General features: G+C 44.5%; 1 protein-coding gene across 1 annotated transcript; it reads left to right on the top strand.

Moving 5' to 3' along the window:
- The first annotated feature begins 9,821 nt into the window (after nucleotides 1-9,821).
- On the top strand, nucleotides 9,822-19,594 carry LOC143843024 (uncharacterized). The gene is made up of 4 exons (XM_077348512.1): nucleotides 9,822-9,852; nucleotides 12,981-13,043; nucleotides 13,161-13,359; nucleotides 17,509-19,594. Exons 2-4 carry the CDS (start codon nucleotides 12,990-12,992, stop codon nucleotides 18,378-18,380), a joined length of 1,125 nt encoding a protein of 374 aa, XP_077204627.1. The 5' UTR covers nucleotides 9,822-9,852; nucleotides 12,981-12,989; the 3' UTR covers nucleotides 18,381-19,594.
- The last annotated feature ends 6,072 nt before the right edge of the window (nucleotides 19,595-25,666 follow it).

Genomic DNA, 25,666 nt, shown 5'->3' with positions numbered 1-25,666 from the left:
CACAGGTTTCCGGTCCCGCAAAAATCGCTAGATAGGACGCGATTTTCCTGTGCTTTGTCCCGCCCCTGACCATCAATCAAACGTACAACCAATGGGCGGTTGTTATCATGCCCCGGAAAAGCCCCTTTCACTTTAAGAACAGGTAAAAACAAAACAAAACAAAACACGTTGCAATAAATATGCCTTGATTTGTGGCAACGGAGAGACCCATCTAGCTGGCAGCTGGCGATTCATCGTTACCACGCTCCCCCGAGTGAAAAGAACCCCCCCCCCGAACAGGCGCGATTTTCGGCCGAAAATAAAGGGAACTTGCAAACAGGGCTGTGTTGTGCTTGGGGACTTAGGGAGCTTTAAAGCACTTCTGTGGAGGGACTGTAGCCAGAGAAGCCTCGTTGGGTGAATGAAGGCCCGCTGGTTCATTGCTTTCTGCTTGCTCTGAGAAAAAAAAAAGGCGATCGCTTTGCCACAAGTTTGGAGGAGAGAGCCAGGGGGAGGGACTTTGTTGGAACTGCAACAATGGGAACGCACAGCTCTTTTTTGCTAGTGTTGCAGATTGTTTGCAAGAGTGTAGCACTTTTCGGAGGGTGAATCCACTTTTCCCCATTTCCCTTTAAGCGCTACAATGAATCGCTTTTTGCGGGACTGTTTCAGGAGTGTGGCAGATTATGTGCAACGTCTTGCGGAACTGCAAATTAGTAGTGTTTACAATTTGCAAGCCTTCTGCTACATTAAAGTCGTGTGGAATGGCCCCCAAAGTTGACCTTGGCTATCATGGCTACTGAAGCAGCGTCTTGCTGTAGAGCAGTGGTCCCCAACCTTTATTAGGCTGGGGACCGGCAGGGCATCGGGCCGTGCCCGCAGGGACCGCGCGGGCCACGCCCATGCTTCGGGCCACGCCCGCGAGCCGCGCCCGGCCGCGCCCGCGAGCCGCACCCGCGGATCGGCCCGCGCCCGCGAACCGCGCCCGGCCGCGCCCGCGAGCCACGCCCGGGAGCCGTGCCCGGCCGCGTTCGCATGCCACACCCGTGGATCGGGCCGCACCCGCGGGCTGCGCGGGTGCAGCCCGGCCCTGATTCCCTCTCCCCGCCCTCCCGCAGTAAGTAGCTTCCCGGGCTGCAAGCTTGCGTGCGGCCTGGGAAGTTTTTTACTGTGGGGGGGGGGCGGGGAGAGGGAACCGCGGCCCGGCGCCATGGCCTTTGCTGCCCGGCGCTGGGCCGCGGCCCGCAGGTTGGGGACCACTGCTGTAGAGGTTAGGAGCATGGACTTCTTCTTCTTCTTCTTCTTCTTCTTCTTCTTCTTCTTCTTCTTCTTCCTCTTCTTCTTCTTCCTCCTCCTCCTCCTCCTCCTTGTCCATCTGCGGAGCTATAGGCTGTTTTTTGTACTCCTGGTTTAGACTGCTTTTCTCACCAGTGCAGACCCAAATCTACTCTTAACGGTATTCACTGCTCCATTATTTTATCCTCACAAAACTCTGTGGGTTAGTTTAGGCTGAGAGAGACTGGCGGCCCATGATCACCTAGCAAGCATCAGTGGCAGACTGGGGATTCAAACCTGGGTGTCGCAGGTCCTAGTCCCACCAAAGTCAGCTCTAGCATGGTGTGTTGGTCAGAATGGCAAATGAAGATCTGGAAGACCCAAGGTGGAGTCTCTGGTTGGGAAGCATAACTGCATACAAACCCATACCCTCCCTCTCCTACCACCTCGAGGCCCATCATTGGCCATTTTGGAAGTGGAGGGGGGGGTTGACATATATGGTCATATCACCCGATGAATGTTTAAGAAATTAAAAAATATATATTAAAAATTAATTTACTCCCACCCTTTCGGGAAATCCTTAGAATCATAGAATCATAGAATCATAGAGTTAGAAGGGGCCATACAGGCCATCTAGTCCAACCCCCTGCTCAACGCAGGATCAGCCCTAAGCATCCTAAAGCATCCAAGAAAAGTGTGTATCCAACCTTTGCTTGAAGACTTCCAGTGAGGGGGAGCTCACCACCTCCTTAGGCAGCCTATTCCACTGCTGAACTACTCTGACTGTGATAAATTTTTTCCTGATATCTAGTCTATATCGTTGTACTTGAAGTTTAAACCCATTACTGCGTGTCCTCTCCTCTGCAGCCAACAGAAACAGCATCCTGCCCTCCTCCAAGTGACAACCTTTCAAATGCTTAAAGAGGGCTATCTTGTCCTCTCTCAACCTCCTTTTCTCCAGGCTGAACATTCCCAAGTCCCTCAACCTATCTTCATAGGGCTTGGTCCCTTGGCCCCAGATCATCCTCGTCGCTCTCCTCTGTACCCTTTCAATTTAAACGACGTCCTTCTTGAAGTGAGGCTTCCAGAACTGCACACAGTACTCCAAATCCTTCTAGGGCTGTCAAGAAACTCCAGGGTTTCACAAAACTCTGTTTGAGAAAGTCTGGGCCACATGTTCTCTCTCATGCTAACCAACCTCACAGGAATGTTGTTGGAAGCATAAAAAGGGGGAGTGATGCTGTAAGCTGCTATGGATTCAGGTTGGGAAATATGGGGTCTGTATTACTCAGCTGTGCTCCCATTTCTCTTTAATTAGGATATCTACCTTACATTTTCTCTTTGATCTGGGCAGGCCCTACAACATCAGGTTGAGCCCTTAGCTTAATTAGCTTAAAGCAGTGATATCAGGGCTCTCTCAGCCTCATTGACCTCATAGTCTGTTGTGGGGAGAGCAGCATATAAGAACCAATTTCTTCTTCTTCTTCTACGGTTTCTTGAAGCATGAAAAATATTTCAGGGTTTTCGCCATGGTCAAAAGGTTGAAAAAGGTTGCTCTAGTGTGTGGGCAAGAAAAAAGCAAACAGCAAACCTGTGAGGTTATTGTACAAGCACTTAAAATTTTTATGGCACTTGTTCTGATCAGAAACATCCTAGGGCTGTGTTGATCAGCTTTCTGCTTTAATGGAGCAGAACAAAACCCAGTGTGCTGGTCAGTGGAGCCTGAAACTCATAAAAGAAGTGGATGCTTATAGTGACAAACCAAATGGATTAGCTGGTATTATAGGCACATCAGCACTATGCCTATGAAATCATAAGCATGGACGAACAAGGTGAACTTGCATTAGTTGTGTTGTCTTCTTGGTAGCAAGCTATGTATTTTGAAGTGTAGCACTGCCACCTGCTGGATACATTTCATTTGAGAATGGTCCAATAGGACTTTCTCCGTAAAACTTTTACAGGGTAACTTGCCAGGCCTTTCCTTAAGACTTCCATTTAATCCGGGCTTGGGACCGGCATGCCCAGGTGTTTATGGCTATATCACTTATCATGCAATCCATCTCAAAGGAGAGAACAATTATGCTAAGATTGGTCAGTAGTCAAAGGAAACTAGGCTGGCAACTCTGCTCTGGTTCGGCCTCACTTGGAGACCTGTGTTCATTTTGGGGCACCACTGTTGAAGAGGGATGTAGACAAACTGGAGCATTTCCAGAGGAGGGCAACAAAGACGGTGAGGGGTTTGGAGACCAAGAAAGGTTGGGGGAGCTTGGTCTGTTTAGCCTGGAGAGGAGATGACTGAGAGGGGACCTGTTAACCATCTTCAAGTATTTAAAAGGGTGCCAAATAGAGGATGGAGCAGAATTGTTCTCTCTTGCCCCAGAGGGACAGACCAGAACCAATGGGATGAAATTTATTCAAAAGAAATTCCGTCTCAACATCTGGAAGAAGTTCCTGACCGCTAGAGCGGTTTCTCAGTGGAACAGACTTCCTCGGGAGGTGGTGGGTTCTCCATCTTTGGAAATTTTTAAACAGAGTCTCGATAGCCATCTGACGGAGAGGCTGATTCTAGGGTGTGGCAGGTTATAGTGGATGAGCGATAGGGTTGTGAGTGTCCTGCACTGTGCGGGGGGGGGGGGGTTGGACAATATTTATTGTTAGAACTGTTACTGATATGTTGTGACTGTTATTTAATATATATGATGTTCTATGTTTCCTATAACGTTCTATGTACATCCTGGGCCGTGTGGAAAGGGTGACATAAAAATATAAGAAAATAAATAAATAATAACTAAATAGATGACCAAGGAGGTCCCTTCCACCTTTGTTAGTCCATGATTCTATGCTTCTAACACAACCACTCCAAGATGGAGGTCCTATGGCTAGGAAGGAAGAGGGAAGAACAGGAAGTGCATCTACCCATTCTGGCCAGGATGCAACTGACCATCGTGCCCCAGGCCAGGAATTTGGGGGTGACCATGGATGCCTCACTTACCATGGAGGCACAGGTCGAGAAAGTAGTCTGCCCGGCATTTTACCATTTTCGTCAGGTGAGGCTACTAGTGCCCTACCTGTTGTCAGATTACTTGGTCACAGTTATCCATGCAATGGTCACCTCCAGACTAAACTTCTCTAACTTGCTTTATGAGGGCCTACCCTTGTCTCTGACCTGGAAGCTGCAGCTGGTGCAAAATGCGGCTGCTAGGGTCCTCACAGGAACATCTTGGTAGGCCCATATCCAGCCTGTAATGAGGCAGCTACATTGGTTGCCAGTTGCGGCCCTGATCAAGGTCAAGGTTCTGGCTTTGACCTTTAAGGCCCTCCATGGTCTGGGACCTACGTATCTGAGGGACTGCCTGTCGCCCTATGCACCCTGCAGGGCCTTGTGCTCTGCAGGTACTAACTTGTTGCTTGTTCCTGGCCCCATAGAAGCATGCCAGGCCTTGACCAGGGCCAGGGTTTTTTTGGTCCTGGCCCCTACCTGGTGGAATGAGCTCCAGGAAGAGTTACGGGTCCTATGGGACCTTCAGGCATACCTCAGAGCCTGTAAGACGGAGCTCTTCTGCCAGGTCTATGGTTGAGGCCAGTGCTGTGAGAAGATTGGATGGGCCACCTTAAGGAAGAGTCCCAACCATGCTTGGGAATGTCATCGGTGGTGGTCAGCTGTTGTACTCTCTTGTCGCCCCTGCCAGTGGTCATCCTCCAGCTTCCAAGCATTTGGCCAAAGAGTCTGAGGGTGTAGATGGATGGCTGTCCAACAACAGAAATAGCCCTCATCAGCATACTGATGGCAACCCAGCCCAAAGCTCCAGACCTGGCAAGGGGGCACATGTAGATGTTAATCAACATAGGGGAGACAATAGCTCCATGTGAAACCCCACATATCAGAACCTGTCAATGGGAGGTTCTCTCCCATAGTGCCACCCTCTGTCCCTGACTTCGGAGAAAAGATTGCAGCCATTTAATGTCTTACTGCACATGCATTGAAAGGGAACTATTTGACATGACAGAGAAGACAAAGGAGAAGGCAGGAATGGGGAGGTCACAATTTTTAAAAAAATCACAGGTGGGGTCCTTGGGTTGGTGACAATTTTGCAGAAAACAAAAACAAACCTGGTTGGAACCTCTCTAACTTGGGGCTGATGTTCCAAAAATTAATGGCAACACATGTATATTGGACAGGCCCCTCTCCAAGTTCCAGCAATCCATTTTGCAATCCAAAATACTCCATAAAAACTAGAGGGGGGGGGGTAGGAGATCTTCATGGGTCCCCCCTTGGTGAAAAGCAGTATTTCCAAAATAACTCATGAATAGGTGTTAAGCTACTGTATCCATCTCAAAGGACCTTTCTGGGTATACCTGAGTAACAAAAAAATTGATTATATTTTAATCTCACGTTGTTCATTTCTGCATTTTCAATGAACCTTTCCATTGAAGTATTTGCAGTTCACAAACACACGTCTGTGTAAAAAGAAAGGAGCTTGATTTCCAAACTGAAACATTTTATTTCTTCCCTTTTTAATTGGGATAACCACAGGGTCTGTAACGGGAGTCCTGTGTCATTATGAAAAGAGTATTGCTATCATTGCTTCTGCTCCAAGGAAGCAATAAGTGCAGAAACAGAGAAAAGAGTTTCTCTCCGGAAATTAACTGAAACCCCTTGTTACCGAATCCACTGGGTTCACACTGAGATCACTCAGGGGAGTCCTGCTTAAAGATAACTCTTGTTTCTCTGAACTCTGCATTATAATTTGAATGTCCTCTAGGACACATGCAACAGAAAGGTTCTTCTTTACATGCTTGTTAGCTGAAAAAAGGTTTTTAAAAATCTAGAAAGTGTGCATTTCGTATTAACTAAACAAGGAATGAACTGGATACACTTTGATCTTTATGCGGTTACCATTAAAGAAAGGCTGGGCTGAGAAAGGACCACATGTGGCTGGTACGTCTTTGATGTGAGGTCTCCCACTATTTGGGCCCCTCTCTCTCTTCTCCCATGGCTTGAGGGTCAATTGGCCAGCTGCATCAGGACTGTGTAGCCTCTTATCTTCTTCTTTGACCTCGCTGCTCCCCACCCACCCCACCCTCATGTTTGTTCAACCATTGTTATGATGCACACTTATTTTCTCTGCTTATGTTATTTGCCTATTCATTCTGTCGTCACAGCTGGCAGTGGTGCATGGGTTGGATCCATATTAGGGGGAGCCTGAGCTGGCATGCTGGCCTCTCCCATTTTGGGGGGCCTCCTTAGGAGGCTGTGTGCACATGGAACCACAGCGCCATCCCTGGCCTGGGGCGGGGATCAGTTGCTTGGCTTGCATTTTCAGGTGACAGGAAGGGGGGCCCTAGTAGAGGCTGCTGCTGCAAGGCCCTCCTGATGGCTGCCACCTCCCAGGTACCCAGCAGGCATCATTCTCCATGGGTCACATATGAGCCTGTGGGACATGCTGCTGCTGGTAGGGCTTCCTTGGAGTCCACTGGCTGCAAGATGGCTGGATCCTTCTACGCTTTGCGGATGCTCATTTGCATGATAAGAAAGCTGGGGCTATTTTATTGCCAAAACATATTTCTGGTGTTGGTGTCCTTTAGTCCACCTCAGCACATGTCCCATTGCGATGCAATGTCTAATTATAATGAAACCAAACTAGGAAATTAACAAGGTTTAATCCCGAGCAGAGTTACAGACCAAAGTCAATGCATTTTAGAAGGGTGCAGCTCTGTTCAGGATTATACTGTTACCCTATTGGGATGTAAGGGTGGAAACTCATATATTCTCTATATTCTTGTGTCTAATTTTGAGGAGAACAAGAGGAACAGCAGAGGGCCAGAAGGGAGAAAAGGAGTCTGCCTGTCTCTAACCATTACCCCACACTACTGCTAAGAAACATTATCCGGTTCCTGATCCTGAAAGGCAGAAGTTTCTTGTTCTCCCACCATTCACAATTAGCAAGACAATTTTGTATAACACGAGAGCTGACTCAGGGGATTTTTCGCTAAAAACCCCTTCCCCCGGATCCCCCACATTTCTGCAATGAATTTGAGCTGAGACAATTTATGGAATGTTGAGAGTCAAAGAGCTGGATCTGAGCATAGCAAATGCAGTGACATGAATGACACAATGCTTCCCCTCATTCTGCTATAGCTTCTTCTGCTCCCTGAAATCTCTTTCCCAATCTCAAGGCTGTTGTCTCTTGAGTCCATAACAATTGTCTCCCTAACCACTTTTCACTTGTACTGCATGTAATAGTTACCGTTTCAGAAGAGTGGATGGAAAAGAAAATTCACATTCTCTTTTTTGCAAAAGAAGAGATGATTTGCAATAACGAAGAGCCAATAAGGAAATAAATGTATATAGATGGTCCACTATTGCTCTCTAGTGGACTCAAAAGGCAACTGCAATGTGCCAAACCGGTGTGAACAGCTGACATTACTACTGCGCTCTTGAAGCAGAAAAACCTTCATAGGAAAAAAAGAAGGGAAGGCAGATTAACATAATTCCAAATCCGGTAAAAATTCTCCACCATTTGTGAGTGACAAAGGATTAAGCTGCATTTAAATTATAGGAAGTTACCAATTGATAAGAGGCTACCAAGAGCCAGCTTGATGTAGTGGTTAGGAGCACCATTTTCTAATCTGGCAAGCCAGGTTTAATTCCCCACTCTTCCACATGCAGCCACATGCAGCCAGCTTGGGCGCATCACAGCACTGATAGAGCTGTTCTGACAGAGCAGTAATATCAGGGTTCTCTCAGCCTCACCTAGCTCAACAGGTCTGTTGTGGGGAGAGGAAAGGGAAGGCGAATGCAAGCCACTTTGAGACTCCTTTGGGTAGAGAAAAGCAGCATATAAGAACCAATTCTTCTTCTTCTTCTTCTTCTTCTTCTTCTTCTTCTACAAACCAATTATATATTAAGTAGTGCCATTTATCAACCCAGTGAAAGATTTAATAACAGCACAGAGCACCTCTCTTTCACAGCTTTTTTCCCCGCACAAGTTTTCTTTCCCAACCACATCTTGATTCAAACTAGATAGGGCTGCTAAAGACCTGATATGGTTGTTATTTCAACTCTTCCAGCCATTACGATTTACCACATGTATGAGGAGGATGTGCTACACATGATTTCCCCAGTACACACAATCATTGTTTTTGAGGAAGAATGTGCATTTTCATCCTTAGTACACACATACTGGGAGGGAAGGTGGCATGGTAGAACCCAATCTCATCAGCTATTGGAAACTAAGAATGGCTGTGAAACATCTAGAAAAGACTTTGCAGAAGAAGGCAATGGCAAACCACATCTGCTTCTCACTTGCCTTGAAAGGTCCTTGGTAGGGTCACTAAAAGCCAGTTGGGGCTTGAAGGCACATACTTAGGGATGGGTGCAAACTGGGAAAATGTGGTTGCTGTGTAGGCAGCGCTGGTGAGAACCAAGCTTGAAGTCTGAGGCAGGATCGAGATTCGCAGCTGCTGATTGGCTCTTGGCTAGCTGGCTTCCCCCAGTGGATCCAAACAGTCTAGCCGCAGCCTGATTTGCTGGCTTGCGGTAGGATCCTTCAGGAATCCAACCAGTTTAAACCATCGCATGTCCGATCATCCGCAGTCGTGAGTCAATCCATTGTTCTTTAACTGTATATATTGTGGGGCTTGCTCAGGAGATTTTCAGTGGAGCCTTAATGCTACTTGTATCATGTGTCTTCCCCAATAAAGACCTGCAACGATTCCAGTGTCTTGTGTGTCCTTGATCCATGGATCTAACAGCGGTTCATTTTATGATTTGTGATGTGCTCTGTTTGCAAACCATGGATGATCATGAATTTTCAGCTGCCCCACAAACTGGTTTGGTTCAGAAGGTTTGTCAGGCAATAGAATGCTTCCCCAGGCATGCTAGAGTTAGAAAACCCAGAGTCTGACTGTCTTCTACTTGCCCTCCAAGTTTGGTGAAAATTGGAGTTATGGCCTCCCAAAGAAGATGACTCAGGAAAGTGCTTTCTGGGGAAATGAATGTGTATCATTTCCCCAGAAAGCACTTTCCTGGGGGCACTTTCTTTGGGGGGGGTATGTAATGTAGAGTCCATAAACCCAAACCTCACTAAACTTGGAGGGCAGGTAGAGGACAGTCAGCCCAAGACCATTAGTTAGTTTGGTGTCTAGACCTGGATTATATCTTGATGGGCCAGCAAATCCCCTGCTTTTTTTGGGTGTGTGCGTGTGTATGTGACTGAGATTTATTGAACTCTTATATCAACTTTGTTAAAAAGAACCAGGTTCTTCCTAAAAATGGTACCTTAGAGAAGACAGTTGCCCATTATTATTCTGAATTACAGGGATTAGGAAGTAATAACTAGCCTAGAGTCCTAGACTATCATTTCATATATAACAAAAGAGATTTTATTGCTCAGGGATATGTGAAGAATGGATCAGTGTCCTCCGCCAACTTTATTTATTTTATATCAGAAGGTGGTTCGGCTCCTCCCACATGCTTTTCTTTATTATCCAAAATTTGCGGTCTTTGTTCCTAGTTTTAGTATTTAAGCCAGTTCACCTTGCCTTTTCACTGTCACGGAGAAAGCTGTTGTGTATCTGAGGACTCCTTCCTTCCAGGTAAAATACTCATTATGAATTTGCTTGCCTGTGTAGACTGATGATTCCCCTCACCTCCTGTAATCCCAAATGGCTTGTTTCTGCTTAAGAGTGTTGCTGCATTGGACCAATGGTCCATCTAGTACAGCATCCATTTTCTAACAACAGTCTTCCTCTGGGATGACCTATCTGAATGGCTGCAGAGGGCCCCTTCTCTTTCTGCCTTCAGGAAAGCATAAAGGATAGTTTTAGTCCAGAGGGCCAACTATTGTGGTCGCCATGTTTTTGTGGTCTTGCAGCTCTTGCTGCTTTGCCTTGACTTCAAAGGAGACAGGGTGGGGGCATCCGTATTTTAAAAATACTAAAATAAATAAATATGGAGCTTTTATTTAGTTATCTTCATACGCTTTTCGATCGTGCACACTACAGGTCTTGAATATTCCAGTGCATAATCCATTTCCATTGCCGGAGTGAGACTAGTTGCTTGTGAATTGCAGCATTTGCCTCCAAAGGCTTTATTTGGCTCCATAATTCCTGGTGCATTCGTTCTACCAGATCTTGGAAAATGCAAGGTGCTGTTTTCTAAAATATATAACTCTTCTAAGAGTTAGGCATTTGTCTAAGGCAGGGGTAGTCAACCTGTGGTCCTCCAGATGTTCATGGACTACAATTCTCATGGGAACTGTAGTCCATGAACATCTGGAGGACCACAGGTTGACTACCCCTGGTCTAAGGGTATAATCTTTTTCAATGGGAATAATGGTGGTGGAATGTCCTGCCAAGCAGCAGCCCAGTTATGATGACCTCATTGAGTTTTGAAGACAAGAGATATTCAGAGATGGTTTGCCATTGCCAGCCTTAGTATAGCAACCCTGGACTTTCTTGGTGACCTCCCATGCCAATGCTAACCAGGAAGGACCCATCTCAGAGCCCATCCAAGTCTGTTAAATACAGAAGTTTGGTCAACTGTGGTCAAAATATGCCACTTTGTGTGAGAACTCTCATTTATGGTTGGTAGCTGATGAATGGGACAGTAATATCCTAGCCAGCATTATGACCTCCTCAAAGTTATCATGTTGTCTCCTCTGGTGGGGAAAAAGATCCCCCAGGAAGAATAGCCAGGAAGACTTACTTTTTGATATATTTTCCTTTGTGTCAGAAGGAGGAAATCCCCATTGTCACCAGCAGATAAATTTTGGCTAATCTCATACCTTTGGTTCTATATTTTTGTGGAAGCAGCCTGGGTAGTCCTTCACTCTGAGATCATGAATGCTCTTTCTATCTGCTTACAATCACCTTCCCTTCCTCTCTCCACAACAGACACCCTGTGAGGTAGGTGGGGCTTAAGGAGTCATAGCATTATTGCTCTGTGAGAACAGAACTATCAGGACTGTGATAAATCCAAGATCACCCAGCTGGCTGCATGTGGAAGAGCGGAGAATTAAATCCAGCTCACCAGATTAGAAACTGCTGCTCTTAACCACTATACCAAGCTGACTCCTTTCTGTTTCAGTAACTTCATTTCTTTTATTATTATTGCTATTATTCCAGGATAATTTTTACAGTATAGCTGGGCAATTTTAACGGCAATCATAGTATCAAGTGTTGTGAGCATGGTCAGGGTGGAAAGCCTGCTATTTCATCCCAGTTGGAGGGAATTTGAGTCAAGAAACCAATTTTCAAATCAGAATAGTGTATTCATGAAATTCAATAGCATCCCAGCTTTCTGTGTCAGCTTATCTCTTCAGGGCTAACTGTGTATCTGCCACAGGCCCCTCCAAGCACAGTCCAAAGAGCATTCTGGGACACACACTTAGTAACTGCAAAGTTCCGATTTACACTAAAAAACATCTCTAAACAACTTATGAGCAAGCAGTAGGGCCAGCTGTTTAGGAGAGCAAAGCTTGAAGTGAGAGACTCACTGCTGGCATGTTGTTGTGGACTCCATGGAGTCAGCTGGGTGTAGTGGTTAAGAGTGGCAGCTTCTAATCTGGCGAGCTGAGTTTGATTCCCCGCTCTTCCACATGCAGCCAGCTGGGTGGCGTCGGGATTGTCCCAGTCCTGATAGTGCTGACTGAGCAGCACTGTCGAAGCTCTCTCAGCCTCACCTACCTCACAGAGTGTGTGTTGTGGGGAGTGGAAGGGAAGGTACGTTGAGACTCCTTTGGGCAGTAAAAAGCAGGGTATAAAAACCAATTCCTCTTATTCTTGATTCACTCAGCTATAGATCTGGTTCAGTAACAGTACTATGAAGTAGAAGAAGCTGGCTTTTTTATACCCCACTCCACATACAGCCAGCAGGGTGACCTTGGACTAGTCACAGTTCTTTTAGGACTGTTTTTGTAGAGCAGTTCTGTTATAGCTCTCTCAGCTTCCCTGCCTCAAAGGGTATATGTTTTGGGGAGAGGAAGGGAAGGCAATTGTAAGCCATTTTGGGACCTCTTCAGTTAGTGAAAAGTGGGGTATTAAAAATGATCGTTGGTTATTCACCAAAAAAAGGGTCTTTTTCCTCTGAGGACAGGAGGCTATCTTGATTGGGTGATTCCCACCTCTCTCTCAGAGAGGCAGGACTAAAATTCTTCTTCTTCCTGTCTCCTTGGTGGGCTTCAGTTCTTGCACTCCAAGAGTTACAATCTGAGCTATAATTGTAATAAACTAGTAAAAGGAGATAAGTATGTAGTGATCAACGCTTAACAGGTAGCTCCCACCAACAGGATACATATGAAAAAGCTATGGTGTGGAGGGTTTTCTGTTGGATCCACTGCCAGTTCTGAGACACATGGGTTCCTCCAATCCATTTTTCACATGTTATGTAATCAACAGTTCAAGGTAGTCGTTCCATTTTCTCTTCACAACAATCCAACAGGGCAGGCTAGGTTGAGATAAGTCATCCTACTCCCTATGTGTGTGGGGATTTGAAGCCTAGCTTTCCGAACTCAGAACCAATGCCCTGTCAGCTACACCACTGGCTCTTGTTCTTCTGAGGTAATACACTGAACGCAATAGACTGTCCTGTTAACAAAATCAATGTAACCCCCTCTATGAGTATAAACTTAGGCAAACAACGCTCTTGGTTATTTTGAATTTATTTCAGCCAAAGAAAATGTAATGTGTCTGTGTGTGTATGTCTTTTTAAAAAATTTCTGCAGATTTCAGATATGATTTCCATACTCCTGACCCACGCTCTGCTCTCCAGTGTCATCTGGAGTCCGGTAAGAATGACAGTCATCTTTAGCACTACTCCCCACCCGGCTTTCACAATGGAGTCACTCAGCGGTGCTGTTGAAACTGAAGACCCTAAACAAGCCTCCACTGTTCCCCCTGATCAGAACCCAGAGACAAATGAAATCAATCCAGTCGCAGATGGTGGGAGTCGAGCGAGTTCCCAGATTGTCGTAACACCTCCAGCAACCTTGTCCTCTAACAGGGCAGAGGGAGCGGAAAAGAAGAACTTTCCAGAACCAGCGGCTGCCTCCAAACAACAAATAGCTTTAGAACCGTCCTCTGCTGTAAACACGGGAATAGAAGGTACTGAAAACAGCCATAGCCATTCTATGCCGTTTTCTGGTGCTAACAAAGGCACCGCGCTTGCCGATCTCTTAGCTTCCGCCTTCTCAAATACACCAAAGGGAAACGGCACTGACACTGAGAGTCACCGTTTCTGTAAAATTCCAGGGACCGAAGGACAAAAGGGAGTCCAAGGTGAAAAAGGGAGTACGGGTAATTTTATCACTTAATGCCTTTGGCTTGCCGAAATCTTTTTTTTAATGAACACCCATTCATGTATTTCCTAATTAAAAACAACCGGATCAGTATCATACTGAAAATCCCCCAAATCTAAATTCTGTATGCAAGGAAGTAAAAAGATACTCGGTGGTGGTAAAGGAACAAGCTGTGTTTCTTGTGACCAAACAAACCACCGGTGCACAGAATTCCAAAGGCAAACAAAGCCATGTGCTGTAAACAAAACACACAAGGTCCTTCACCCTGTTGCACCCAGATGTTGTATCACATGTCTGGCCCATACTGTGGTGTGCTAACTCTCATAAGATGGTAGTGTTTGGTAGTACTGTATTGGGAACTTTTTGATCAGCCAGGTGTTGGGAACTGTTGTGTACCTGAAACAATATAACATGACCTGGCCTGAAACAGCTTACGCTGTGGGGTAAATCATTGCTTTTGAAACCATCTTCTGGGAAACCAGGCAGTTCTACAGAAGCTTAGCAGGTGTCCCTCAGTGAGAAGACCAATAATGGTTGAAACACAATTTATCTACCATTATCGATTGCTTCCTAAAGGCCAAAAACAGACAGGATGCTGGGAAATCACTGGTAGTCTTCAGGCAAAGGTTGGATACATACTTTTCTTGGATGCTTTAGTATGCTTAGGGCTGATCCTGCGTTGAGCGGGGGGTTGGACTAGATAGCCTGTATGGCCCCTTCCAATTCTGTGATTCTATGAAATCAGTGACCTGCTATTCCTAGCATCTTTAAAATGATATTTCAGGTTTCTGAGGCTATGATTTAATCCCTCTACCTGTGCATGCTTTCACCTATCAAAGCCATCCCCTCACTCCTGCCTGCCATGGATAGGAAGAAAGATGGGCAAATGGAGGACGACATTTTTGATAGACAAAACTGCATGTTGGGAAGAGTTGTAGAGAAGACAAGGAGTTTAACCTCAACTCCACCCATGATTTAAAATATTCTCAATGTCAGCACTTTTTGGGAGCTTTGGTCTAGAAACATAATTCTCTCCATTTCAGCATCCTTACTCCAGTTAATTGTTTACTACTGATGGGAGGTTAACAAAATGTGGAAATCCTTGAACCTAGAAAATGGACAAGATCTACTTGGGGTTATAGAGGAGAAGTGAACTTCATGCATGGCTACTAGTTTTTGTGGCATTTTGGCATATTTATTTTGCCCTAAAAAGCTATTAAAAGAAGGGGATGTTTCTCTAGGGGCAGAAAATGCAAAAACACAATAGGAAGGGGCAGAGCAAAGCAAAGAGCTGGTCGATCCACACAGACTTGGAAGACTTGCAGTGTGAGGCTGCATAGAAATGATAACTGGAAATATTTGATCCTTGGGAAAAGGCGTGTTGATCCTCCCAATAGGCTGTGAAGTTAGTGAGCCGAACCTCAAGTGTGGACAAAAGTCAACCAAAGTCTAAACAAAGGAAATGTATTTGTGTCTTTCCTCATGCTCTTCAATATCATATCTATAAAGCCAGCTTGGTGTAGTGGTTAGGAGTACGGATTTCTAATCTGGCAAGCCGGGTTTGTTTCCACACTCATTCACATGCAGCCCACACCTTGGGCTTGCCATGGCTCTGATAAAGCTGTTCTGACTGAGCAGTAATATCGGGGCTCTCTCAGCCTCACCTACCTCACATGGTATACTAGAGTGGAGAGGCTTAATTTTCCCTCCCTTCACGTCAAAGTTTTGACCAAACTGGGGTCCCAGTCACTTGATTTTTACAGGGAAAAACAGATGTCAGGGAGTTCCCTTCACAGATCTCCTAGGCCCAACTCTGTGTGACATACCTTAGTTTAAAATTCAACCAAATGGTTTTTCCTCCACACAAACACAGTAAACATGAAGTGGCATAAGAAAGACTCAAATGAAGGGATGAAGGGGGGGGGGGATCATTCAGAATCATGCATTATATCCTGAGTTTTACAGATCTGTTTCTCAGTTTTTAGCAGTACTTAGTTTGAACATGAGTATGTTAAACACCTCCTGTATAGCAATTTTTTAAAATGTTCAGTCCTTTCTAGAGGGGTTTATAATTCATCATGATGAGCTAAAATGGCTGATTTGGAATCACACCAGAGCATTGTGTAAATAAGTACATTTTAATGATACTTTAAATATGTTCTCTGGGACTCCTATAGCTGCCATCATTGACCCGCAGTATGATGATGGCTCTCATGGTGCCCTTACTGCCTTTCCATGCATACTTTTAATAATAAGGTCTGAAATTATATATTTTGCTCCGTTTGCCTATTGTAATAAACCAATATTTAACAATTCTCAGTAGGCTGGAATATTTTTACAATCCTTAAGTGATTCTTTTGCAAAGTTCGTAGGGAGGTATTCAGTTGGACTCTGCCCCCCGAGGAAGCCATTTTGGACTGTGTTCCACTTCTTGTGGCATCCATTTTGTGGTGGTTCTCACCATCCACTCTCAGAATTTGAATTATGCCCACTGGCTCAAAAAGTCTGGGGACCCCAGTCTACTCGGACTGGTAACAGTTCTCCAGGATTTCATGTAGAAGTCCTTCACATTACCTACTACTTAATCCAGGGGTAGTCAAACTGCGGCCCTCCAGATGTCCATGGACTACAATTCCCAGGAGCCCCTGCCAGCGAATGCTGGCAGGGGGCTCCTGGGAATTGTAGTCCTTGGACATCTGGAGGGCCGCAGTTTGACTACCCCTGAATCCTTTTGAACCGTAGATGCCACTGATCTGGGACCTTGTACATATAAAGGGCATGTTCTGCCACTGAGCCCTCCCACCTTGTATCTCGTTACTAGCAATCTGAAGGATTTAAAGCTGGCCTTTAAAACCTCACATACCTCCTCACCCATCTATACAAAGCTGCAACTGGTGAGACAGCTCACACTGGGAAAGGAATGATGCGTTTGGAATATGTAAGAATATTCAGTAGGGGACATCAGAAGAGATGTATAATTAGATTAGGGCCTTCCTGATATTTTTCAAATAATCTCCTCCAGCATCCTGATTGGCTGATTTGGAGACTTCCTATTCCTTTGAGCATACTCCCTCCCTGCTTGCTTCCAGAACAGTCTGAATGGATGAAGAACAGTTAGATAGACAGGACTTTCTCACCACTCTTTCTATACAAAGTTGTTTCTCTTCTAAATAAAACTATTTTATTCTTTTAACCCGCTTGGTGTTCCTCTCTCTTGCATATTTAAACTCCGTACCAGATATTTTCTTTTGCATGGATTTCTTATTCTTATTATCTTATTATTTAGTATTAATGTCCCAACTCAGAAGACATTTCTATATTCTGAATAGAGTCTACGAATTATGGGATACTATGCTATTGTAATCATTTAGCATTCAGATTTTCCTGTTAAAAATTCCAAGAAGTGAATGGCTTTAATAGTGCAAGATTCTGTCATGTGTAGATCCCCAATATATAGTACTAATATTGGTCAGACATCAAGGCAAAACAAACAGCTATTGTTTATCTTGTTTCTCGATGATATACGCAAAGAGGTCACCTGCAAAGTAGCAAGACCCTGTGCCATTGCCTGCCAAATCAGACAGAGAAATTTGCCCTAATATGATTTTTTTTTAAATCCTGATAATATTTTACTCTAATTTTAAACTGGTTAATTATTTTGAATAATATCAACATTTATTTTACTCTGTGTTAACTGTATGATAAGCCAATCTTTGATTGGGAATAAAGAACTTTGACTAATGTGTAGATTCCCCCCTAGATTCCATGCCAGCATTTCATATCAAACCTAGATGCTATATCCTTCATTGTACACGCTACCTTATTCCTGCACAAAGAGACAAAGGGACTATTAATTGTTAAAGCTTAGGCTTATCTTTATTTTATTGTTTTGTTTGATGCAAATAGTTACTTCCATTTCTGTTGTAATGTATGGCAATGTTCTTTTCCCTTCTAGATCAACCAAGGCTTGTGAAAAATACAGGAGAGCTGCGATCTTTGGTAGAGATAACTGGACAAAGGGCTGTGGCTGATATAGGTGAACCAGCATTCCGTACTTTGGTACAAGAACTTGGTGGGTCAAATTCTTCTTACGCAAAGGGTGACAAAGGTGATCAAGGTGAGGTTGGGAGCCCTGGTCCTAATGGTCTTCAGGGTCTGAAGGGAGATAAAGGGGATTTTGGAGAACCTGGTCCAAAAGGTGAACCTGGAGCTAAAGGGGATCTTGGAGAGAAAGGAGAAGGAGGCCAAGTTGGTGAGACAGGAGCACAAGGTTTGGATGGGGCACCAGGGATTCAAGGGCCTCCAGGAATGAAAGGAGATCCAGGGGTACATGGAATAGATGGTGTTCCTGGAGAACAAGGTCTGCCTGGACTTCCTGGCCGAAAAGGAGAAAAAGGACAGAAGGGAGACTGCAACCCAGTGGAATCCATAGCATTCTCAGTTGGTCTTCAGAAAAGAGCAAGTTTCCCTTTGCCAGGATCCCCAGTGAAATTTGAGAAGATTTTCCTGAATGAAAATGAAGCCTATCATCCTGAAACAGGCATATTTACTGCAAGCACAGGGGGTATCTATTCTTTCAGTTATCACCTGAGTGTTTCCAGCAGATCTCTGAGGGCTGCACTTTTCCATAACGGCCAAAGAATTGTCCAGGTGTCAAGTGTAAGGGAATCTCCACAGGGTGTTACTCAGGTTTCTGGATCGACGTTGGTTCAACTCTCTGAAGATGATGAAATTTGGCTTCAGATTTTGAATGGCTCTCAGAATGGCCTAATGGCTGATGAAACTACCGATTCTATATTCTCTGGGTTTCTGTTGTACCCTGAATAAAATTAAAATTATGGATGGGAATTCTGATGTTACCCAATTTTTCAGAGTCTGACACAAGTTTTATTGCTTCAGTCAACAGATTTCCATTTTCTATTTTGGATCATAATGAAATTTGCTTTGGTTTATGACACACCTGATAGGTTAGATCCCACATTTTTCTACAGGAATGGGGGGGGTTAGTCTTACTGAATCCCTCCTACCATGGAAGTCCAAGTCCCCCCTCCAGTACTACTCTTGGGGGATGGAAGACCCCCAGGAATAGCTTGAGGGAATTGGTGAAAATGGCAATCCCTTGCACATGCAGAAATCTACACAGAATCCAAGCCTATATTTCCATACACATCTAAAATTTAATGTTGAAACCCTAAGCATTGAAATAACAGCATTGACCAGTTTTATAGTCATACCATTAGCCCAGTAAATTCAGAGGAATGTCTGTAAGAAAACCATGAGATTTTACACTAGATCTCTGGTCCTCAAGGGTGACTTCAAAGCAATACTGCTGAGCTCCTTCACTCCTGTCTTGATAACTCCCTTCCAACTTGGCCTTTGTTCTAGGCATCATTTTACCAGTGAAAGCAAATATAGCCTTTGTGAGATGCACTGCTTTCTGCTATCCTTGGGCATCCTTGGATCAAGGCTTTGTGCTCATTCATGCACTTATTTCCTCCCCATATAATTCTGATCATAGGCACAGTTACTTGGAACCTAAGTCCCATTGATTTCTGTAGAAAGGCCTTCTAGTAAAAATGTTGAAGATCACAGCTGAAAGGAGCTTTGTCTGTAGAATAATTGTCACAGGATGTGGTTTTGCAGAAGCTTCTGTTTAAGCGAAGATATGGTTTATCACAATTACTTGAGTGGAAATGTACTTATTGGAGGTACTGAGGTTACACTAGAAAGAAGCATTTGTGGACTGGGACCAAATTATTGATCTTTGTGCAAAATTAACCTTCCTATGGATGTTTGTGATAGTTGATGAGGCATAAAGGTGGACAGCAAGAAACCCCTAATAATACTTTTCCTTTAGATCATCGATTCTGTTCTTTAATTTTAATCCACGCATTGTGACCTTGTTACTTTATAGTAGAGTGATTTCAAACAGGTCTTTTCCCTGTACTTGTTTGTGCAACGTGAATATGTTATTGGATTGTGGAAAAGTTGGCAAATAGCTGACAAATTAAAACTTTGGACATGGTAACCACTGAACAGAATTTGTTTTGCCTTTGTAAGTATTTGGTTCAACTCAGGTCTACACAGTTAGTTTCAGACATGCAAAAATACCCTGGGAAACTCAAGCAGGAATCTGAAGAAGTACTTTCCTGGTCATAAGCCTCTCTGGCTAAAATGGGACTTAGTCCCAAGGAGACCTGCTTAGATTTGCTCTCTAAATAAAGGATTTTTCCATAGAACATTACTGGTGATTTTCTCCACTGGAGTTAATAAAGAAAATAGACTCTTGGGGGAGTAGACTTGATCATGGGTGAAATGTTGCTGATTCCCCACGTTCAATCTGTCATGATCCCTGTGCTCTGAACTTTCTGACAGTGCCCTTCTTTATAGGGAGGAGATATATAGATGCAGACATTAGCCCCCTTCCTTGCAGAGTGCAGGTACCGGGGCCATTCAATAGGTGGAGGGAGGATTAATCTCAATCACATTGCAATCACCATGCATTGCCCAATTCACATAGGCCATCACGCAGACTGGGTACATCATAAGGACTGTGTGCTCTTGATATGTATGGCCACCAAGCTCCCATTGTGAGTCAATGTAATGTCTGTGTAGATTTATTTCAGAGGTCCTCATCCTTTTTGAGCTGGTGGACACCTTTGGAATTGTGACATAGCATGATGTGCGCAGCCAATTATTGTTACAAAATGGCGGCTGCAGAAGGTGGAGCCATAAAATAGCTGCCACATCTTACCTTCAGTCGCACAGTGAAGATTCTCATGCTGGGGTGGCAGCTGTAGTCAAAATAATGTTTTTTTTTTAATGGCACAGCCAGTCAAATCTCCAATGGTCAATCTGAAGCCCCACCTTGTTCTACCCACTTTCTAAAATCACTTGAGAGGCACCTGGTAAGGTGTTGTTGGGTGTCATTGCATCCATGGGCATCATGTTGGGGACTCCTGGTTTACAAAGAGATAATCCTACCTCCTCTTCCATGCAATTCAAGAGAAGCATATTGTTTGGAAAAAAAACAAGGAATGAGGAACAAAATCTAGATATGGCAACAAGCTTAAACTGGTGGATAACTTTGCTGATACATAAGTAACACTTAAACTTTCTGATTCAAAGCGTGCATTATAATTAAGATGCAATTGATTGAACCAAAGTAAGCAATTTACTTACAAATTGCAAGTGCAAATTGCCCATTTGTAATGACAGTGCAGATTTTTGCGCCTATTATATTTCATCCTGTTTTCCAATTTTTGGTTGGAGACCATTAACAGAAGTAGACTCACCCCGCTCTTAATTCAGTGGATACATCACTGTGAACAATAGATGAAAGGCAATATGAAAAGGCAATATGCATTTTATTGGTTTCATACTGTTTATTGCTGATTGCAATGGAGTGTAATTAGAAAAAAATTAACTCTATCAACATTAAAAAGGATTTTTTTGGGGAGCCATGCATCACTAACAGATCATTGTGGCAGAAGTTCAGACTTTATCTTAAAGTTAAGATTTTGCTTATGATATTATCCCATGTGCAAGAGGCACTCAGTATCTGCTATCTCCTACAGAAAATGTGCAGGACCGTTTCTAGGGAGGAAAATGATTTTAAAATCCACACTGTCCATGGATGTAGTAAGTCATACAGAGTTAGATCATTAGTCTATCACGTTCCACACGCTTTGGATAATGCACTTTCAATGCACTTTAGAAGCAGATGGTCGAAAATCCAGCTGCAAAAGCACATTGAAAGTGCATTATCCAACATATGTGGAATCCCTGAAGGTCAGCGCTGCCTACTGTGACTGGCAGCAAAGTCTACGGCAGACGTCCCTCACATCCACATCCCATGATCTTTTTGAAATTGGAGATGCCAAGAATCGAACCTGGGATTTTCTGCATGCAAAGCAGATGTTATGCCACTGACCCAAGGCTCCTTCTGCTAAAAAGGACACATGGCACTGCCTCATTTACCTCATCCACCCTGGGGATTTCTGTCTTTTGACCCCCACCGATGGTTCTCTTCTTTTTCTTCCGCCTCCTCCCACAGTCTCTCAGGGTTTATACTGTCACCCTCAACCAATTTCTAAGAAGCTGGCCTCAGACTAAGAGACTGTGCTTCAGCTCCTCTCTCTTTTGGGTCACATAAGTACCTGGGTGGCCCAGACTTGTCAGATCTTGCACATGGTTAGTCCTTGAATGGGAGACCACCACCACTGGGGTTGTTACAGAGAGGCAAGCAATGACAAATCATCTCCGTTAGTCTTTTGCTATGTAAAACTTACAGAGTCTCCAGGTCAGGTGTGACTTAATGGCATTTTCTACCAACAAGAAGACAGACCAGTTTTGGGGGTTCTTTTTCTCTCATTTTACCCTCTTGGTAAACATGGGCCCAGCAGGGCCAAGCATACTTCACAGATATCAGACTGAAAGCATTTTCGTTGAGACTCCTGGGCACAAATACTGGAGTGGAAGCCATTCTGCCACATCTGATGGCCCACTTAAGAGCAGCAGCTGATGAGGCAGCTTGCTGTGTTCCTCTGCTTCTTTTTCTCTCTCTCTCTATCAGGCTGCATTTTACACCTTGACCTGAAGAGTCTTGGGTCAGGAGCCTCCAACCGTATCTTGAAGGAAGGCCATTAGTCCTGAATACTTCTGACAAATCACACAGCCTATGATGCTGGGATGATTAATAGCCCAATCCTCAAACCCCCTATACCAGCAAAAAAGGGAAAAAAAGAAAAGAAAATCTGCAATTATTGTGCAAACTGGAAATGACAGCTAGTCCTGCTTGCACTTCAGCTGATGAGAGAAAAATCGATCTAGTAGGTGGTGAAGGCTATTCTTCTTTGGAAGCTTTCCAGATATAATACCTAAATAAAATAAATATGTTACACAGGAGACAACGCTTCTACGGAGGTGACCGTGAAAGATGCTTACACATTGCAAGTGGATTATTTACATGAATAAATTAGCAGAACACAAGAATGGGGCGGAGATGACATCAAAGTAGTGGTATTAAAGAACATAGAGGACTGGGATGGCTTCTGGAATTCTCTGCTTCTACAAACATTTTGTAGAAACAAGTGACTGGAGATCAGCCAGTTTTAGAGTGGCATTCCCTCCTGGACTCTACCAATTCAGGTTCTTGCTCTGTCTGTCTGTATGGTAATGGCATGGAGTAGTTTGCAAATCCTCTCCTATCCAATAAGTCTGCCTTCATAAAAAAAAACCAACAAGCATTAAGAGGTCTGAGACTAGGGCAAAGTCTGCACTTACTTTCTTTATTCCATTGTCAATCCTGTTGAATTCAGATCGCTTTGAACTCGGGTCTTCCTCTCTCCCCCCGTTCCCTATTGAAACAGGAAAGTCTTCTGCACGTGGTTAGGGAGGCTCAGAAGGTGGGGGGGGGGCTCTTTCTTTTCTTGAAGCCTCTTTCTTTTCTTGAAGGGGGGGGGGAGAGGAGCCAGGCAGGGAGCCTCTTTCTTTTCTTGGAGGGGAGGGGGAGAGGATCGAAAAAGGCAGCGGAGGGAGGAAAAATCCAGGACCGACAGAAGTTGATAGAAATTAGGGGCTTCTCCTTTAAGGCAAGCGTGTCACATGACCAGGTGTAGCCTTTCAGAGGTTCTCTACCACGGAGCTTTCTTTCCCAAGCTGGATATTCAGGATTAAAAGCAGTCTGAGATATCGCACAATAAAGGTAGGGTCACTCCGGATCAATCCTTCTTGCTGCAGAAGGAAAATTAAAATCACCCAAAATCCAAACGGAAATCGCATTCTGTGTAGAGGGCAGGGACTGAATCGATCTGGGGTTGGAATAAAAGCTCTGTGCAGTTTACACCTAGTTCTCTCTTTAATACACTCTTTTTCCCCAATATGCCGCTAGGGCTGTCAGCTCTGAACTTGGAAATACCTGGAAATTTTGGGGGTGGAGCCTAGGGTGAGTGGAGTTTGGGTAGGGACCTCAGTGAGCCATAGAATCTACCCTTCAAAGCAGCCATTTCCCCAAGGTTTTGGTTCTGTAGTCTGGAGATCAGTTATAAAAGTGGGAGATCTCCAGGCCCCACCTGGTAATTGGCAACCCTAGCAGGGAATATTTTTTTAAAATATACACAAGCATTCAAACACGAATGTGAATCAACGCCAGCCAACAAACTGTAGAAGTTGAGCTACTCCTCAAGTAGAAGTTCCGTGGCAGCAGACCGAGCCTTTGGTGCTCTCACTGCAAATTGCAAGATGGAGCAGCTAACGATGAACCTCCAAACACCAACCATTTTTCCAAACTTTTTTAAAGAGCAGATGGCAGATCCACAGCCATCCCCAGATCCACAGTGTGTGTGTGTGTATATTACTTTCATGAAGTTTAACTGTGGAAGTTAAACAATGACCCATTTGGCTCTATGCTGCCGCAAAGTGCCGTGGAACAGAACAGGACATTTTTTGTCCCTGCTGGGACACCATAAGTAGGGGAGAAGCTGGGCCTGGAAGAGCCAACTCTTCCCTGTGCACACGGGCTTGGTCCGCCATGGCTGCTGATGGCACCTGGATCTCACACAGATGCATTTCCAGTGGACACCTCATCATCCTTCTCCTAATTGAATAAGTCCTCTATTCTATAGCACATTTATGATAACAGTTAATCTTAATCTAAATATAACCTTAAAGGGGCATTAGCTCCATGGAGAAAAAAGTCTATTGTATGCTAGCCATGGTGACTAAAGCGAGCTTTAACCTACAGAGTCAGCAGACCTCTGAACGACAGTGCTGGGAGGCAGCACCAAGGGAGGGTCTTGGTCTCTATGCCATGTCTGTTGGCCCTCCAGGATAACTGGTGGCTGTTGTGTGAAACAGGATGCTGAACTATATGGACCACTGGCCCAATCCATCATAGCCTTCTTACGTTATTCATAGGGTTGCCAGCTTTGGATTGGGAAATACCTGGATATTTTGGGAGTGGAGCCTGGATAGGGTGGGCTTTGGGGAGGGAAGAGATATCAGCAAAATGAATTGCCATAGAGTCCAACCTCCAGAGCAGCCATTTTCTCCAGGGGGACTGATCTTGATCATCTGGAGATCAATTGTAATGGTGGGATGCACCTGGAGATTTTGCAACCCTAGTTTAATAACATCCACATTCACATATCTTTACTTTCCCAGATGCTTCCCAGAGATACAAAAGTCATTGGGTAATTTCTGGTAAAACAGAGTGACAGCTAGAAGACTGTGTACTCCATAGAATATAATCTCCTTAGCTCCACTGGTGAGCCAGTGTGATGTGGTGGGTTACACATTGAGCTTCTCTCTGGGCTCAACCAAACATTATGTTTGATCCAGCCCCACAGCTCTTGGGAATCAGAGTTCCCAAATGTTACCTGTACTGCTATATCAGGGTCATGCTGAGTCCTCACATTTCTCACGGCTGGACAAATGTTTTGACCTGGAACCAGTTGCCATCTCTGTGCTTCAGTAGTCCCACCTTTAAAATGACAATAATCAAAGTCTACTGTATCTGTTAATTGAGAAGTGAAGTTCAGTAATGATTGTATAGTCTTTGAAAATTAAAAATGCTATTCAGTAATATCTGCAGCATAGGTAAAGGTAAAGGTATCCCCTATGCAAGCATCAAGTCATGTCTGACTCTTGGGGTGACGCCCTCCAGCGTTTTCTTGGCAGACTCAATACAGGGTGGTTTGCCAGTGCCTTCCCCAGTCATTACCATTTACCCCCAGCAAGCTGGGTAGTCATTTTACCGACCTCAGAAGGATGGAAGGCTGAGTCAACCTTGAGCCAGCTGCTGGGATCGAACTCCCAGCCTCATGGGCAGAGCTTTCAGACTGCATGTCTGCTGCCTTACCACTCTGCGCCACAGGAGGCTCTTATCTGCAACGTATAACACAGCTATTGAAGGAAAAACATTGTTGTCTTGGAAGACAGATGGTGGGGAGTGCCTGAAGAACAGGGATCAAAGAGGCTGCGGAGTCCTGACCTGTAGATGGCATCGGATTTGCATTTACTCCAGTTTCAGCAACATTCTGTTGACTTGCTGAAGGCGACACCAATCTCTTTATTTTTCTCCGCCCCCTGTGTCCTCTGATTGGTTATAATTA

Source organism: Paroedura picta, chromosome 8, assembly GCF_049243985.1.
Source record: "Paroedura picta isolate Pp20150507F chromosome 8, Ppicta_v3.0, whole genome shotgun sequence".
In the NCBI taxonomy this organism is placed as follows: Eukaryota; Metazoa; Chordata; class Lepidosauria; order Squamata; family Gekkonidae; genus Paroedura; species Paroedura picta.
The sequence above is the reverse complement of the archived record's forward strand: the minus strand, read 5'-3'. Positions and strand labels throughout refer to the sequence as shown.

Bases quoted from the DNA above. Each gene is read 5' to 3' on its own strand.
- LOC143843024 (XM_077348512.1), top strand. From the start codon at position 12,990: ATGATTTCCATACTCCTGACCCACGCTCTGCTCTCCAGTGTCATCTGG. The intron at 13,044-13,160 runs GTAAGAATGACA...CCCCCTGATCAG, and splicing joins CCAGTGTCATCTGGAGTCCG to AACCCAGAGACAAATGAAAT. The intron at 13,360-17,508 runs GTACTGAAAACA...TTTCCCTTCTAG, and splicing joins TGTAAACACGGGAATAGAAG to ATCAACCAAGGCTTGTGAAA.